The sequence below is a fragment of the Mycteria americana genome, chromosome 4 (genome assembly GCF_035582795.1).
Source record: "Mycteria americana isolate JAX WOST 10 ecotype Jacksonville Zoo and Gardens chromosome 4, USCA_MyAme_1.0, whole genome shotgun sequence".
Taxonomy (NCBI): Eukaryota; Metazoa; Chordata; class Aves; order Ciconiiformes; family Ciconiidae; genus Mycteria; species Mycteria americana.
Genome location: NC_134368.1, coordinates 88,777,638 through 88,794,226, shown reverse-complemented (window position 1 = coordinate 88,794,226; position 16,589 = coordinate 88,777,638). Strand labels below are relative to the sequence as shown.

At 40.0% G+C, this 16,589-nt stretch overlaps 1 protein-coding gene across 9 annotated transcripts in view; it reads left to right on the top strand.

Annotated features, from left to right (window-relative positions):
• ANK2 (ankyrin 2) overlaps positions 1 to 16,589 on the top strand; it is a 203,607-nt gene that overhangs the window by 57,347 nt on the left and 129,671 nt on the right. For all 9 annotated transcript variants that reach the window (XM_075501226.1, XM_075501225.1, XM_075501222.1 and 6 more), the window contains exon 5: positions 15,537 to 15,635. In XM_075501226.1, the coding sequence (XP_075357341.1) occupies positions 15,537 to 15,635 (99 nt within the window). The remainder of the gene's footprint in view (positions 1 to 15,536; positions 15,636 to 16,589) is intronic.

Sequence of the window (16,589 nt, the reverse complement as noted above, 5' to 3'; positions counted from 1 at the left end):
ATAACTTACGCCAGGCTTCTGAACTCATTCTTTATGTGATCAGAAAGAATTTAAATCAAAAGTTTGGAACATACATTTGAATTGGGGAAATTCACCTTGTCCTGGCAGGCAAACCAACTGTAAAAAGAGCCCTGTTAATTTCCACTGACATGAAGCTTGTCTGCTCTTCCAAAACGTACCAGAGAACGTGGTGATGTTGCGGAGACTGACGGAGGGGCCGTTCTTCTCTCCCTGGTCCGGGCGAGGCTGTAGAGGCAGCTGCCTGCCTGCTGGGATTTCAGAGCTGTAAACAACGTGCGCTAGATGCGCAGTGAACAACATACTGCAAACTAGCTAGGTGACGGTTTGTTTTCCGAGCTAGCTGTCCCTATCTCCTCTGCCCTCCCAAACAGGCACACTGTTAACACCATAGATTAATTGACCAACCTATCCTAACACATATTTGAGATACCTATTATTTCCTCTGTTTAGGATTAGGAACAATTTATCAAATAAATAATGTAATGTTTGTAAATGCTACCTTAACTATGGCAACTGTCTGTAGCTATGAAGAACTGAACAGATGGTATAGATGAGGACTATCTATGATGAAGAAACTGCATCTTTCTGAAGCATCTAGTCAGCTTGTGACATTCTCAAAGTAAATCATCGAGCTGACAGTGTTCAAATTGAGTCCTAGTGCGTCACTCGATGACCACGAACACCATTTTTGCAGTAATGGTGTAAGCTAAGATGATGAGAAAAACAAGTCACGCTTCAGGAGTAGATTAATTTCAGATTAAGTTTTCCTAGCGCTTACTGTCTATAGGCAAGATAATGGCCCTTAGCTTAATCTTCCTGGGACACGTGAGCAGAACAAGAAGAGAGTGATCTGATTTAATAGTGCAGCTAGGAACTACCTTGGTTGAAGAGAGTTTCAGGAAGCATAGCTGGGCCTGTGTGAGATGCTTTTCTCAATCCCCTTCTGTAGCATGTTCCCTGATCATTAGGAACACAGACAAGTTTGTAAAAGGTTTTGATTTGTCAGAGTCCATCCTAAGCCTGCCTAGCTCCATGTCTTGCTTGCCCAGACCTGGGAAACTGGAGGGTTTTTTGCTGTTTGATGTTAGAAATTTATGATGGACAGCATAAAGTAAGTAGAGAGCAGGAGCTGAACGAATAGGTTTATAAAATGAATAGGTTTGTCTGTACCTTCGTTACATTTTAAGATGAGAGAGAGAAATGGAAAAGATCTTTCAGCTGCCTGGCTCCAAGATTTTTAAAATATTTTCTTTATTATGCTTTTTGCCCCAAAGCAACTGCTAAAGAGCTCTCTCAGGACAACTGATGGTCAATTACTCCCCATGCACTACTTCCATTAAAGATAAGAAACGTTGTAATTCCATTGCTCAAAAATTTAGCAAACTCCTTTCATAATGACCTAACTGGATGATTTCTTCATACATTTATCAGCCTTTCCATGTGTATAAGAGGATAAAGTAATGTCTTTAATGTTGGGATTTTGAGCATGGTAAGAGAAATAATTGTAAAAATGATACTTTCATGAAGCATAATCCCTCAAAAAGTCTTCATAAAGGCTTTTCCTGATGCTGGAAAAATAAGTGAAGTTTTCTAAATTTTAAAAAAAAAAACAAACAACCCTACCAGAATTGGAAATTGTTTTCACAGGTATTATTTTATACAGTATTCTAGTTTTAAACACACTTATTGTTAGCACTGGATGTTCTGTGCCATGTACAGAGACCTGTTACCAGGCATTTGCTACTTGACTTAATCGAATGAATCTGATGGAGGACATTTTTTCCCCAGTGCTTCTCACTGGTTGTCTCCAGACAGGATGAATTCAAACTGCTGTGATATATATGTCCTGGATTTGTGCTACATTGTCTTAATTAAACGAGCCCCGTGGACTTGAATGGGAGGGTGAGTCCTTAATGTAGCGTGATCCAGCTCTGTCTTGGGTTGTGTCTTTCTGGCCTGCTGCGCTTTTCCAGCAGAGATGGATAATAGCTGCTTCAGGCCGGAGGAGATGTTCAGAGGCTCTCGCTGCTGCTGCCGAGGGGACGTTTCCAGGGGAAGATGTCCCTTTGTAGGGACTGCTCTGCCATATGGTTTCCTGGTCAAAGCACTGTCATGAGCACAACAGTAAACAATTGCACATGCAGAGAGAGGCGCCTGACCTAGATCTATCTTCTTTTGGTACATGTTGAATGCACTTGGGTAGTATCTGCTGATAGCATTCAGCACTTTGAATAGTATTTGTGTGTAAGCGTTCACACACATGTTCCCATGTAGCTAGTAATTTGAATATGAATGAACAGATGTTGCCTATATGATGGGTGGAAAGGATGTATTTTTTTTAGTCAGGGCTCTGAGCAGACTCCTAAGAATTTGGTTCTAATAGTGATTTGCCAGAGGCTTCCCTTGGAAGATTAAATAAAGAAGTAATTTCTCGATGCCCCATAAATGGAATGAGGATAATGAGGATAATGAGGCCTTTCTGCTCAAGATTGCATTGACATGGTCAAGAATCACATGTGTCATAGAAAATAAAAAAAAAGGAGAAGAGAAACAGAAACTTCAAAATTAATAAAGAATAGACCGTTGATTTATGGTGAAAGATCAAGAAAGATTCAAGCATACCTAACTACAGCTGGCCAAAAAAGAAAAATATGAGGTTATACAGAAAAAGGAAAAGAGAATGACTGAACAGAATATGCTTGAATACTCAAATAGTAAGGTTTTTTTGTCAAGGAAGTATGTCACTGATGAAAAGGTGAAGAGAAAAAAATCATATCGGGAAAGAGCTTAACTGAGAAAATCAGAAAGGAACAAAAATATAAAGTAAAGGTAAATTTGAATTTAAAAAGTGAGAAATTATGGCTGAAATGTTCAATTTCTCTTTCTTACATTTTCTCTCAATTCAAATTTTTAAAATAGATGCTATATTGTCACTCTTAAATCTTTTATGAACAGTTGGTGGTATTGAGGGTATATTACATCCTCTCCTTGGTATCTCTGTCATTTCACACTTTATTTTTTTAGGCCCCTGCTAAATGCCATTTGTTGGTAGTGATTTAATGCCAGTGAAGTTACTCAGGTTGCTCCATAACTTCCTCTTTAAAGAACTTGGTATCTGTCAAGGTCATTCTCATTTCCAGTGATGACAATTTGCCATAGTGACAAGATTTCTTCACTGATGATAAACTGATAGATAAAAGAGTATTCTCAACTCCAGCTTGTTCAGTTTATTGTTTTTCCTTTCCTTTTCTCCATTAAATTGCATAAAAACACTGGCCTTTATCAAAACTTACCACCAGTGACTTCTGAAACACCACACTGATTTCCCAGGTCTTTGCAACAAGGAAATAACAGAATTATCTCAGAAAATGCTATTAAAAACACTGTAGCCACCGAGATTACAAAGCCCATCTGTGCTATCTGAGACTGTTAAGCATTCAGGACTTGGATTTTATGGATTTTGTTTTTCTATTAGATTGCTTTGCTTTGCCCTTCAGTTTCATGTTGGCCTTCAGAGCTGTTATTTTGTTCTTCCTCTCTTAAAAAGTCTGTTCCTTTTGAGCTAATACGTCATCACTGCTATTTTTAGAAAAGTAATTTCTATTTTGATACAAAGCCTAATTGCACAGTGATTACTAATTGAATGACTCCACTTTCACCTGCATGCATATCATTTGAGAGCTGACATCTTCCTTGAGTATGTTTCAGGCAAATGCTGAAATGAGGGCAAACCCAGAAAGGGCCAGAGAGATCTAGAAGTTGCTGGTCCGTTTTGGCGTACCTCCCCCTAGAATTTGACAAGCATGCAATTGTTTGGCGCAATTAGAATCGCCTTTTGCTCCAAGTATTGCTGGAGGAAGTATATTTATATAATGAGTATCTATGAAACCTTCACTTGGTTGACTCTGCTCATAGTTCGGTGAGCAGATCTAGATATGTGTCATTAAGTAAAAAAATCAATTTCTGCAATTTCTTTTCTTGATTTGACCATGATTTTTGGTCACGTATAGATCTGGCCGAGCTGCACTCACTGATAATATAAAATCTCGTCTGGGGACTGGATGGTACAAACTATAATGTAAGGTGGGTAACAGATCTCCTGGGGTCGGTCCAGGCTATTCCTCTGAGCGTTGATTACATTTCCTTGCGAAGCAGAACAAGGTCATCCCATGGAACGATGTAATCTTTTGCAAGATGTATTCACTTGTGTGGCTGATCCTCTAGGTACTTCTGAATCGCAGTGGGGAATTCAGAAGAAGTCCTCGGGGGGCATTGCAATGTTCCATTACGCAGAATGGTGGAAGTGGCATTGGCCACTTACCACTCTCTCTCCCACCCACCCATCACACACTTTGACTGAGCCCGGTGGTATCCTCCTTTCCCAGCTGGATCACTTCTTTACCCCAAACCTGTTTTCAGTTGTTGCTTGTGCATTAGAGCAGTAATTCTTTTTTGTAATCTTCCTCTCAATGAGTGTCTACTTTTGCGACATATTAGGAATCCTTATGCCAATTCTTGATCTTTTTTCCCAGGTGGAAGAAACGTCACCAGATTTAGTCAGTCCAACCCTTCCCTTTGATAACTTACCGTTTGCCTTTATTGCTTTCTCTTAAAGTCAGATTGTATCATCTGACTCATGTTATAGGCATCAGAGATGTCTGATAACCGGAATGTTAGCCTGCCAAATGTGACGATAGCCCTACTGCAATAATCTTCGTAACTGAGCCTACCTGTAGGCTGTCCCCTGCAGCAATGATGCTGAGCTGTTCTGACCACGCATACCTTACGGAATGGATCTGTCCTGACCTTCCTCCATTCCAAACAAGGTCAAAAAAAGGTAGCCTGGTGCGAAGAGTTGCACCTCCTAGGATGAGGTGATTTGTCAAATGTCAAGTGATTGAGGTACAAAGAGCTGAAAAGGAAAAGACAAAATGAGGAAATATAATTCACTCCTCTTCAGTAACTGTAAGGGAACTGTCACATCCTGGAGTCACCTAAGAAAGAAATTATTCCCTTCAATTGTAAAACTTTAGAGCAGAACGTGTTCCCCGTTAGCTGCTGAGGTTGTGCTTTGACCACTGCTTCATCTAGGGGCCCTCACAAAAGGAGGAGCTACCTTTTAATCATCGGATTATTTAAAGTGACCCAGATACAGAAAGCAAGGATTAGATAAATCGGTCCTGCCCCAAGCTGATCTTGTTATTTAAAAGCCCTCTGGTTTCCTTTCCTCTATATCCTTCTCTAAGCTCATTGCAAACACATTAGCCAAGAAATATTTTTGTTTAAATTTGCCCCTGTTATGGCTACCACTTCCTCTTTCAACACACAGGAGATGCTATCGTGGCTGCTAGGGTATTCTTATCCAGACTATTCATCAGATTGAAGCAATCCTTAGAGCAGCACTTCCAGCCTCAATATGCTTTCCCAAAAATGAGCGATAAGAGAGCTTGCTGAATGTCCATATTCACTGTTACCACAAAAGCAAAGGCAGGATTTATGTGATTCTCAGAGAAGTGATCAGCTTGTCCCTCTCAGGATGCCCTCGGATTTGCTTTACCAGAGATTGCTCTCCCATGGTTTGTAAAGATAATCTTACCTTCGGAATGGAGCATATTTTGCAGAGTGTTTGCTACTCCATTATGACAAATGGTTTTAATTCCACCAACTGGGCTTTCTGCTTTTATATCAGTATATTTAGAGCGCCGGATTTTTAGCTGCTGTGTATCAAGAGGAGTCATTCAGCTGCCGTTCATCATTGCTAATGTAATAACGGATCTGGCCCATTATCTCTTCACTGGAGGGGGGGAAAAAAAAGGGAAGAAATACCTTCTGGAGGATTATATGGATTTTGAGAGACGTAAACAAAAGTAATACATTAAGAACAATGAAAGAACAGATATATTTATTCATCCTGCCTTAAACTAGTTTCAGCTGCCTGTCTCTTACAGTGATTATCAGTTAGTGATAAACAACCCTTATTCCTGATCTTGAAGTACGATCTCGGGCAACCATGGGAGTTGAGTGGGATGCCTGTGCATGCGGGACTGAAGCGGTGCTTACAGATTGACACAGAGTTACAGGATAACAGAGTGTGAACATAAGATAATGATTGTTAATATCAGCACATTCATGTGGGACTTTCCCGTTTCCCCAAATAAGTCATACAGTTAAAGGAAAAATAACCCTGTGAAGATGCCCAGTTTATGGTGGCACCTGCAGAAGAAGCAGCGTGGTGATGTGGAGATATGGGACTGGCTGGCTTTCTCTCAAAAGCTGCTCTGAGGATCAGGAGATCTTAAAGGATGAAGGAGGGTACTGAGCCCATTTGATGTATGTCTCTGGGATCCCAGTGGCAGCTATAAAATAACCGAATGTGTCAGGACCTCAACCAACAAAGACTGAAAACAAACTGAAAATAATTTAGAACCTACATCTTAGTCTATTTTATTAACTTGCAGTCTCTGTTAAAGTGCTATAAAGGGACCAATGGTCCAGGTTGAAAGATTTTAATTTAAACAAATAGTAGTTTTTTTCAGCTAATAATGTGATACATGGCCTCTAATATTTATTCTTAAAATTCATAAACTTCAGGAGCCTGCAATAAACCAACATACCAGCTGGCAGGGTAAGGGCTCACCAGACCAACATGCCATGTTTCACCCCTACTGTAATGACGCAACCTGCCATGGTAAGAACCGGGCAGTGGAAATGTTATCCACATATATTTATGAGAACGTCGATATAACTGAGTCACAACCAAATAATAAAAAAAAAAAATTATTTATAATTTTAGTGCAATATTGTCTTCCTTCCAGCCCTCAAGCATATACATAAAATAAATGGTTGTTTTCAGTACTGCTTTTCCTTTAGCATGTTTGGAAGGCAAACCCCAAATGCTGTTTTGGACGACTGCCCAGAATTCAAACGCGAGACTCTGCCCCGGCTAAGCTTTTGGGCCCAAACCCATGCCCAGTATCAAGGTTACGTTTTCTTGTGCATGACTCATCTATTCTCTTCCCATTATTACCAGTCGGCTTCATTTCTATTACAGGTTCCCTCTTTGTAAAAATGACATTTCCAAGGCACAGAACATCTTGATTTCTGCCTGGCTGTGTTTCAGGCTCTGTTGTTGCTTTGCTGTTCTTGCGGAGAAAATCGTGATATCTGAAGCTGCTGAAAGAGAATGTTTGTGCTCTTTAAATTTGGCATCGGAGCTAGGAAGTGACTTACAGTAAAATACACTTCCTAAGAGAGGGGTTCTTGTAACGGTGAGGCAACGGGTGTCATATCCATAGTGCTACAGTTGGACTTCTGTGTGATCTCTCATGAGTGAACTTACCAAGTTCATCTCCAACCCCGACAACATCGTTTATCCATGGGCTTTATAATTATTGCAGTGGTGTCAGTATAGAGTGGAAAACCCTATTTATATTACTAGGGAATCAGTGAGACAGCTGAAGGGGTGGTACTATTTTCAGTGTAGGCTTCTGTGTCGCTACATTTTAAAAATCTATTTATTACAAATGAGTTTTATGATCTGTCATCTCAAACAAGTAAATAGTCTTTCATTGTTTTGTTTGTTTAACCGTTTGGCCCAATAAAGTAGAATCACCAGCCTCCCTAAATCCCGTAATTCTGGCCTTTTTCCTAAATGCTTTTCTCAGCTTTTAACCTTTACGGTCTATGGGACCCTGCAGCCTCAGCATCTGCTGTGTCTCATGAATGTAAGGATTGTCACCTAAACGATTAGCTAACCCTTGTTGGGGAATTTTACAGTAGGTCGGAATCCAGTAGCTCTCCTGTGCCCTTACAGATGTGCCACTTTACATGGAATAATTCTATGCTCACAAATGCTTACAGCTAATCTGTGTGTCATCCTTTTTACTAGCACTTTCCAGCTTTGTTATGAAAGGAAATGATACCGCAGGAAAATGAATATATACTAATGTGCTGTTCATTTTGAAACATGGAGGAGAGAATCTGGTCAGAAAACATAAAGTGCTTTTATCAATACCAGAAATCCACGGTATTTAATTTAGCTGGGTTGTTGATGTATCTAAAAGGTGTTTTTACTGAATCTCTCGTTCTCATAATGTGGATATAGGACAAAACAAAAATTTCCTCCATGAAGGTGCTGTCAGCATCACAACGGTGCGGTCAGGGGGGCGGGAGGACAAGAGGGGAACAGAGTGCACTTTCCTCCTCAGTCTCTCAGGGTTGAGCCAGATGTGAACCTGGAGCAAATCACTTCTCTCAGAAAAAGGAAAGAATCTTGAATTGAATTGTGTTTCTCAAAGGCATAATCTGGTTTTTTGCACTGGTGTTGGTTCAGCACTTCTCCTTATGGTTGAAGTAGAATCAAACTCCCTGCTAGGGTCCCAAGGAGAACGTATAGATGACTCTCAAACTGTCTGCTGAGTATTGCAGTGGTACACTTTACACAAATAGGTCTTCTTATGATAAAAGATAAATCAAGCAGTATGCAGGCAGTAGGTGTCACACCTCGGCAGCATTGATCCGAATGCTTGGTAGGCACTATGGGCTCACTGGAGAAAAAAGTGCAGGAGTTTTCCAGGAGTTTTAGTTGTTTTCAACTTATGAAAGCCTGCTAAAATACATCAGTTTCAATACAATTGTTTACTTAAAAAAAAAAAATCTGAATTTTTTTTAATGTATATAGTATTATACAGTTAATCAATATTTAGAGTTCCAGTTCTGATAGTAAACGTGTTATTTCTAATCCTCTTTAGTCATAGATGTAATAAAGGGTAGTTTCCTTCTCTCCACCTTTGCATTCTCAATTTCATGCTGCTTAAGCTGTCAGTTGAGCAAGCAGGGCTCTTGATTCAAATATTCTCAAGCTTTCTTTGGAGTAGCCCACTCTCCCTTGACTGTATGGCAGAATGAGACTCCTTAGACACCTTAAATTTGGCATCTTAAAATTAAATGCTGTGAATTTCCCTTTAGCATATCTTCACAAATTTGACAATTGCATATTTGCTGGAATATAAATACAGATGTAGTAGTCCGAATATTTCTGAGATTTTTTTTTCTTGAAAAAGAATATGGACTGTGTGTTTGTTTTATGGAAAATGTATTTTAATGGAAAAGAAAGAGGAACGTGAATAATTGGTAAAGTTACTGCTATATAAAACTTCTGGATTTTGATGTAAGCTGACAAAATAAAAAAAATAAGAGACTTCTAAAAGTTCAAGTAGGTACCTTGATCTATCCTTAATTCACCCTTTTAGGCAGAGAATCTTTCCTGATAAGATACAATCCTCTTATGAAGAGTTTATTTTTAGACTGGCTGAAAATAATGCTCTGAGCATAATGCACAACCAAGTTCCCAGAACTGTGATATTGTTGATTCTATCAAGATGTGTGTTCTTAATTTAGCTTGCAGTGTTGCATTTATTTCTAACTCTCATATTCCATTGGTTAAAATTAATTAATTGCTTGGATTGGTAGAGGATATTTCACGGAATCACAGAATGGCTGAGGTTGGAAGGAACCTCTGGAGGTCATCTGGTCCAACCCCCTGCTCAAGCAGGGCCACCCACAGCAGGCTGCCCAGCACCATGTTCAGTGGCTTTTGAACATCTCCAAGGATGGAGACTCCACAACCTCCCTGGGCAATCTGTGCCAGTGCTCGGTCACCCTCACAGTAAAAAAGTGTTTCCAGACGCTCAGTGGGACCCTCCTGTGTCTCAGTTTGTGCCCATTGTCCCTGGTCCTTTTCCTTCCCTGCATAACGTTCTCCTGTTCGAGAGAGAACAGCCTTTGCTGGAGTGGTTATTTCCTCTCCTGTGGAGATTGCTGGAGACTGAGATAAAGAGAAACAGTGAGTGAAGGTAGAGTTACCTTCTTTTAACTGTTACGGTGAGATGTAGATGTCACTGGTTTAGGCTAGATTCTGTGGAAAAATGCGGAAAACAGGGAGATGAATTGTGGGTCACTGAATAAAGATTTAAATCAGGAATTTACCATTCTTGTTGAAGTTGAGCAATATGCTGAAGAGTAGAAAAAATCCTGAAACAGTTATTTGAGCTTAAAGGCCCCAGAAATGATCATGATTTTACTGCATAAAGTGATATATTAACACATGACCATAAATCAGAAGATTTTTACAATCTGTGTGAGCTGTTTCATGAGTAATCTAAGCTTGTCTCACCCTTGTCTCATTCTTGTCTCATCCTTTGTGCCAATATCTGTTCCTTTTTGGGGCTGGCTTAAATTCTAACAAGATCAGAAAGAGGAGGCGGCACAGGGAGGAAGGTAGAGCGATTTCATAAAGGCTTCTCTTAGGTTATGTTAAGCGCCGGGTCCTATGAAGGAAACTAGGGTGACCCAAAGGAAACCGAGCTTTTATATGGGCAGTATTTTGTGCACAGAATCTTCTCTGAATGTTGCTTGAGAAGTGCAGTTGCAGAATTGCAGTAAAGGTTGCAGAAGAAGCCTAACTAATTTGGTTTTCATTTGTGACCTCGAGAAAATAACTTTTTCCTTTCCTTGATATGAAGCAAAACTGGGGGGGAGAAGGCTACCAAAACACCAAACCAAAAACCCATGCAGTAAGATGGAGAGGCAGAGGAGGCAACTGGCCTGGGTGGGGCAATCTGCTGATTGTGTTGACCTTCTGACTGGTAATTACATCTTGGCGAGTAAGGAGGAATGAGCATTTGCTGTATGTAAACAACTGCATTAGATGTCGGTTGTCTCGTCTTCCCCGGTAGTCTCAGTGATCTTCTAACGCAGTCTTAAACTGGAGGCCTTTAACATAAAACAGATATGTTCACCTGGGTTTATATTAGCTATTTAATCCCAGGATATGTTGCTAACTCTCGTGTGTCATCTTCAAAGAGGCAAACTGAGGGAAGAGATAATGTATCTCTATTTTCTCTCTTTTCCTTATCAGTATGAATACAGATCTACGTATGGATATATGGTATATAGAAACTGTAGGTATACAGACACTACAGGCCACATCTTCATGGACGAGCATGGGTAGGCTAGTCATTCAAACGCACTGGCTACTAATCAGAGTTTGGAAGATGCGTGCTTCTGATCATTTGGTACTGCATGCAAAGAGTATGGTTCCTTGAAAGCCTGCCATAAAATAAAGCTCAACCAAGCTATATAGCTGTTTGTATGATTTTCTAAATGCTCTAATAATCCGTCTGCTTCTTCAAACTGTGTTCTTCATTAGGGCTTGGGCAAAATTTAATGATACAAATTCTGAGTCATATATAGACTTGCCAATTTGCATTAATAGCTTGAAGAATCATTGAGAGCTACTCATTTTCTCAAATTAGCAAGTAAATCAGTGAATGTAGTAGAAAGAATGGAGTAGGAAATATACTCTATTTGTTTAGCGTTAATTTCTCATTATAACTTTATATTATAGCAGTAAACATCTTGCAGTATACATTTGTAAGGATAATGACATCTGAGTACTCTGCCCTCACTACAAATGCTCTGATGAAATAAGTGTTTGAAAATGAATGTTATATATCATTACAAAATTAATTTCTATTTTTCAGATGATGCATAAAATCTAAACATACAGACATAACATAATTACCCAGCCGGGCTTTCAGAAAAAGCAAAACAAAGTGCATTTCTCCTTTTCCAGGTCACATTTACATGCCACAGTCAGTATTTTTACTTTAATTCTGGGCTGTGTTTATACAGTAGGGGACCATAAGCTGAAGGAAAATTTATTGAAATAAAGATTCCCCACCCTTGGCCCAATAACCCCTCTGTATCCCATTCCACATGCTAAAACAAGCTGGGGAGAGGTCAGTCTCCTTTGCAATATGTCTATGGAGAATCATTAACCAGAATGTCGTGGATTCAGTAGAAGACGCTTTGGGGTAGTGAAACAGAAGTCTAGGGAAAACACGTTTTCTCCAATTTGCAGAGATGTGGGATCTTGAGCTTTGAAATCTCTCTAGAAGCAGAACAGAGAAACCAAGTATTGGCATATAGCTCTTTGAAACGAAAAGACGAGAAACTGGCAAGGGGATTTTAGATTAACAAAAGTAAAGGAAACGCAGGGAAGGATATGCTTTTGTTGTGGGTGTTTCCATTTAACTGCAGGACTGGCTGAGAGAGACAGAAACTTGCTGTATAGGAGACAGACAGACACATCATAGAAACTGTGCAGGATGGGAGGAGGCATAGAAGTCCTGGGGTCCAGCGGATAAATGAGAAGGAAGAGCTCCAGCAGGGCTAACAGGTAATCCCACTGGGCAGAGCTCTGCCAAGGAGAGCCGTCATATTGGGAATCCTAAAATAGGGGGGTTCTGGCCAAGAGCCAGATGTGTTGAGGTCAGGAACACTGCAGTTAAAAGCTCTGAAACCTGTTCTTCACTGGGAAAGCAGACTTCACCCTGCCAGCGGAAAAAATTGGGCTCGACCTTGCCAGGGGGAGGAATTCAGGGGAAGCTTTGTCAGCGTGGCTGGTATAGGCAGTTTTGCACATAGACCTTGGCACGCTGTTGCAATTTCCAAAATAAGCCAGATTTTAAGAAAACATATACAGTAGTTTTAAACTATAAAGCTTGAAGGAAAAAAAGAAAAGGCTATGATTTTATGTGCAAGAATTTCCTTACCTCCGATTGCTGTAGTTTCAGTATGATGATAGCACGTGAGGAGGATATCCTTGATATAATGGGCACTCTTCTGCATCTCCGTGTGGAAAAGCATTTCCTACTTCTTGGTACTAAATGGACACAAAGTCATATATGTATTGTTTATGGTCTCCTAATCCAGGATTTATTGTCCTGATCCTGTTCCAGAACTAGTGACTTGAGTTGATTAAAAAACCCCAAGATTCTTCAAAGCTTTTAAGCAAATTGATTTACTCTGGCTTGAAAACTCATATTCCCCAAGTTTATATTAGTCGGTGTGATCCTTTTATTCATCCATGTAATATTCAGTGCTAGAAGGATTTCACAAATGGCACGTATTGCCATTTAAAAAACTGCTACATTAGACTTTAATATTAAAATAGTGATGAGGCCGGTGGAAAATTACTATTAGTTATAGCTAATAAGTTGCCATTTTGTTTCTTTCCGGAGTGGGGAGGAAAACCGAAACGGTGAGCCAACTGGGTTACCTGCAGTTTTCTCTGTGCTATTCTGGACAAGTGCAATCGAAAAGAAACCAATCTGTTCCTCACTCCCGCTGCCAGCTCAGTCCCTGCGCCTGGCAATCCCCTGCCCTTCTGCACCTTCCTAATCACGTGCTGAACAGCATTCTTCCATTTTACGCTGTGATGAGATCTCTTATCCCCCCCACCCCGTTCAAGAGTTGTCGGAGGAGCAGCCGGGAGACCAGCACACCCCCCGACTCGCCAGCCTCCCAGCCCCCGGGGGGACCTGGAAGAGGCTGGCTCGTTTGCCCAGTTTGTGCTTCCAGTTTGCTATGTGGTTATAGCCGTGATTTGGGAGGAAGGAAGCTGCCCGTCAAAATGCAGTGCAGACTGACCTTACCTCTAAGAGGCTTTTCTTGATGTCTAACCTGAATTTTCTCTCCAGCAACCTTAGTAAACGATGCCCTTTTCTATTTGTTTTAGTCATTATGAACATGCAGAACAGACCTTTACCCTCCTCTTTAAAGACTGTTACCTTATTTTCCTTCAGTTTTCCCTTTCCAGACAGAACAAGGCCAATTACTAGTCCTTTTTCAAAGAAAAATAGCTTCCCGAGGGAGACATATTTTTACGCTGGTGCAACGATTGTCTTTATTACAGCAGAATGAGCTCATTGACCGGCGGCCCTCTGGTAGACCACTGTGACCTTCAGGTCCTTTTCTGCAGAATTCTTCTCTAACTCGTCATTCCCTGTTTGCAGAGTTTGTTTTTCCTGCAGTAGTATTTGTATTTGTCCTTACTGAATTACACTTCCACCTCTTTTCTCCAGGGTAACAGGAACCTTTCAAATTATGATTCTGTTGTGTGGCGTACTTGCAGACCATCTTGTTCGTGCTGTCTGTAACTGTAATAAGAGCACTCCATCCCATCCTTCAAGTCGTTACTGAGAATATTGGATAATATGTGCCAAAGACAGACCCCTGTGCAAAGCCACTCAAAATACATCCCACAGTTCTGGCATTGAACTGCTGTTAACTGCTCTCTGGGTGCCATTTTTTAATTAGATGTCCCAAGATTGTTGATGGAAGTGCCAGAATATTATGCAAAGCAGTATTAAAAGACTTGCTACAACATATGTGACGTATATCATATGACACACATGACATAAATTACGTTTATTGCCTGAGCAATCTTCTACATTTGTAAATGCAGAGGGGGCTTGTAAAGACATCAGTTCTACAACCAACTGTATTATCTGGTGACTGAAAAATGAGATTTCATTTCATTAGGAAACTACTTCAATGTTTCCCCAGCAAGTTTGCTAGAAAAAACCATATTGGCTTCTCTGAAACAATGTTCTTAGATATCACAGTATTTGCATTAATTCTGACTGCTTGTGTAAACACACAAGCTTATCATCATCATGACAGCATGCAAGATTAAAAAAAAAAAATTGCATGTTTGAAGTCTGGTTTATGGTTTATGTTCTAGCTAAAAGTGCTATTCCAAGGCAGAAGAATGTTTTCAGAAGTATAGGTGATTATGTCCTCTTATATTACATGGTAATCTACAAAATATTAAGGAATTTTCTAAGGCTTTTTTAACCATCTTAAAAACTCTTAGAAGAAAGTTGTTAATCAGGCAGGCAGCTCGCTTCCACGCCTTCCTTTCATAAGGATTTTGTAGCTAATTAATTAAAACTTTTTGCATTAAAGTATTTTAGTGGGAAGAAAGGACTTACGTTTCTAATGAATCTGCCTGTAGTTTGATTAACTAGAAGAATTTTTTAAAATTACTGTATTACCCAGAGCAGATTCTTTTAAGGACTCTAGGACGTTTGAAAGAATGTTTGTAATTAAATGATAGATGAACTTCCTGTATGGTCAGAAATGCAGTTGTTACTTTGCAAGGTTGAGTTCCTTTATGTTTGATGATATGCAATGTTTTATGTATTACAAAATTTCATGTAGTGTGTTAAGCCTTTGTCATCTCTACTCAGCTTGTCATGAGGTATGGACTTCATGGTCTCCAGGGGATGATGTCTTTGGTTAAGTTAATGTAATAAATGGAGGAAACTCTTGCTTTCTTGTCAGCTTTCATACAACTTTATTGCCAGCTTTAAATTTGCCTGAGCATTGTCAGCAAGGAGTAGCTGTATTAATAATTAGTGTGTCCCTTGCTTCCCTAAAATAGACGTCGGAAGAAAATGAGTGTGAAAGCACGTAGAGTTTTGTGGGTTTAAACATTAAACATTACCATATTAAGTTAAAAAATACGAAGTTGTTCTCCTTACATACTTAAAACATTTCCATTAAAAGAGCACAAATGCGTTTTTAGCCGTGTATTTATTTGGGGTTCATTATTATCGGTATATTGCGTTTCCTCATTACAACATTTTCTTGTGTGTTCTTCCTAGAATGGCTTTACTCCTTTATATATGGCAGCTCAAGAGAACCACATTGAAGTGGTGAAATATCTCCTGGAGAATGGAGCCAACCAAAGCACAGCTACTGAGGTGAGGTATATTGTTCTTTTTGTACACACGCTCCTATTTTCCTTTGCATTCAGATTGCTTAAACTTAAAAGATTTTTCAGATGGAGTATTGTGAGAACTTTCACACTTTCATTTCAAAGAGTTGTATTTATGAATCTTATCCTTTTTTTCTACATGCACAGAAGACAAAAGGTGAACTGTTCTGGAAGTGGTGAAAAGTCAAGGGATGAAATCCAGCCTGATTCATTTGACAGCAAAATTTCCACTGACTTTAGCGAGCCTAGGATTTTCACCTTCAGTTTGTGCCTATTTCTCCTATCAGCTTCCTGGAGAATTTTCTGAAAAATGAATGAGCCTTTGAAGAGAGGTCCCTAGGGCTGTAGAAATTATAGGAGGCGAAGGTGATATTGTCAGGGGAATGGAGTGAATAGTAGATCGATCGTAGGCTAAGTGGAGAGGTACAACGTTTCATTGGAACAGATTTGCATCTCCGACAAAGCCCATGAAAACTCAAGCATCTAGGATTGCTGTCACCTGAGCAACAGGGCTATCTTTGTGCTGCCTTTTCATTTGCACTGTAAGATCTGGGCAAGTATCAGTGAACAGAATATCATAGCATGTATCTCCCACTCTTGGCTGTATAAGGGGTCTTCTGGGGAAGGTAGTTTGGAGCCTTGCTTAAGCTTCTTCCTCAGCTAGCTGAAAAGCGTGTGGAACATAATGTGAGTACCATAATTAGGACTATGAGGACTGTGTCCAGAAGGGTGTCTGTGTATAGTGTAAAATGGCATAAAAACTATTAGTATCAACAGTTAGTTGTTGACAAGCTTCCTTTTAGATTGGGTCTTGAGATTTTAGATGAGTTCGGAATATTTTCTGCATAGAGAGAAAGAGTGAGGAACAGGCAAGTGCACGCACAAAAGTGACGAGTGGAGCGGGCGCTCTGTGGTGCTGGGTTCACAGAACCATTCGGGT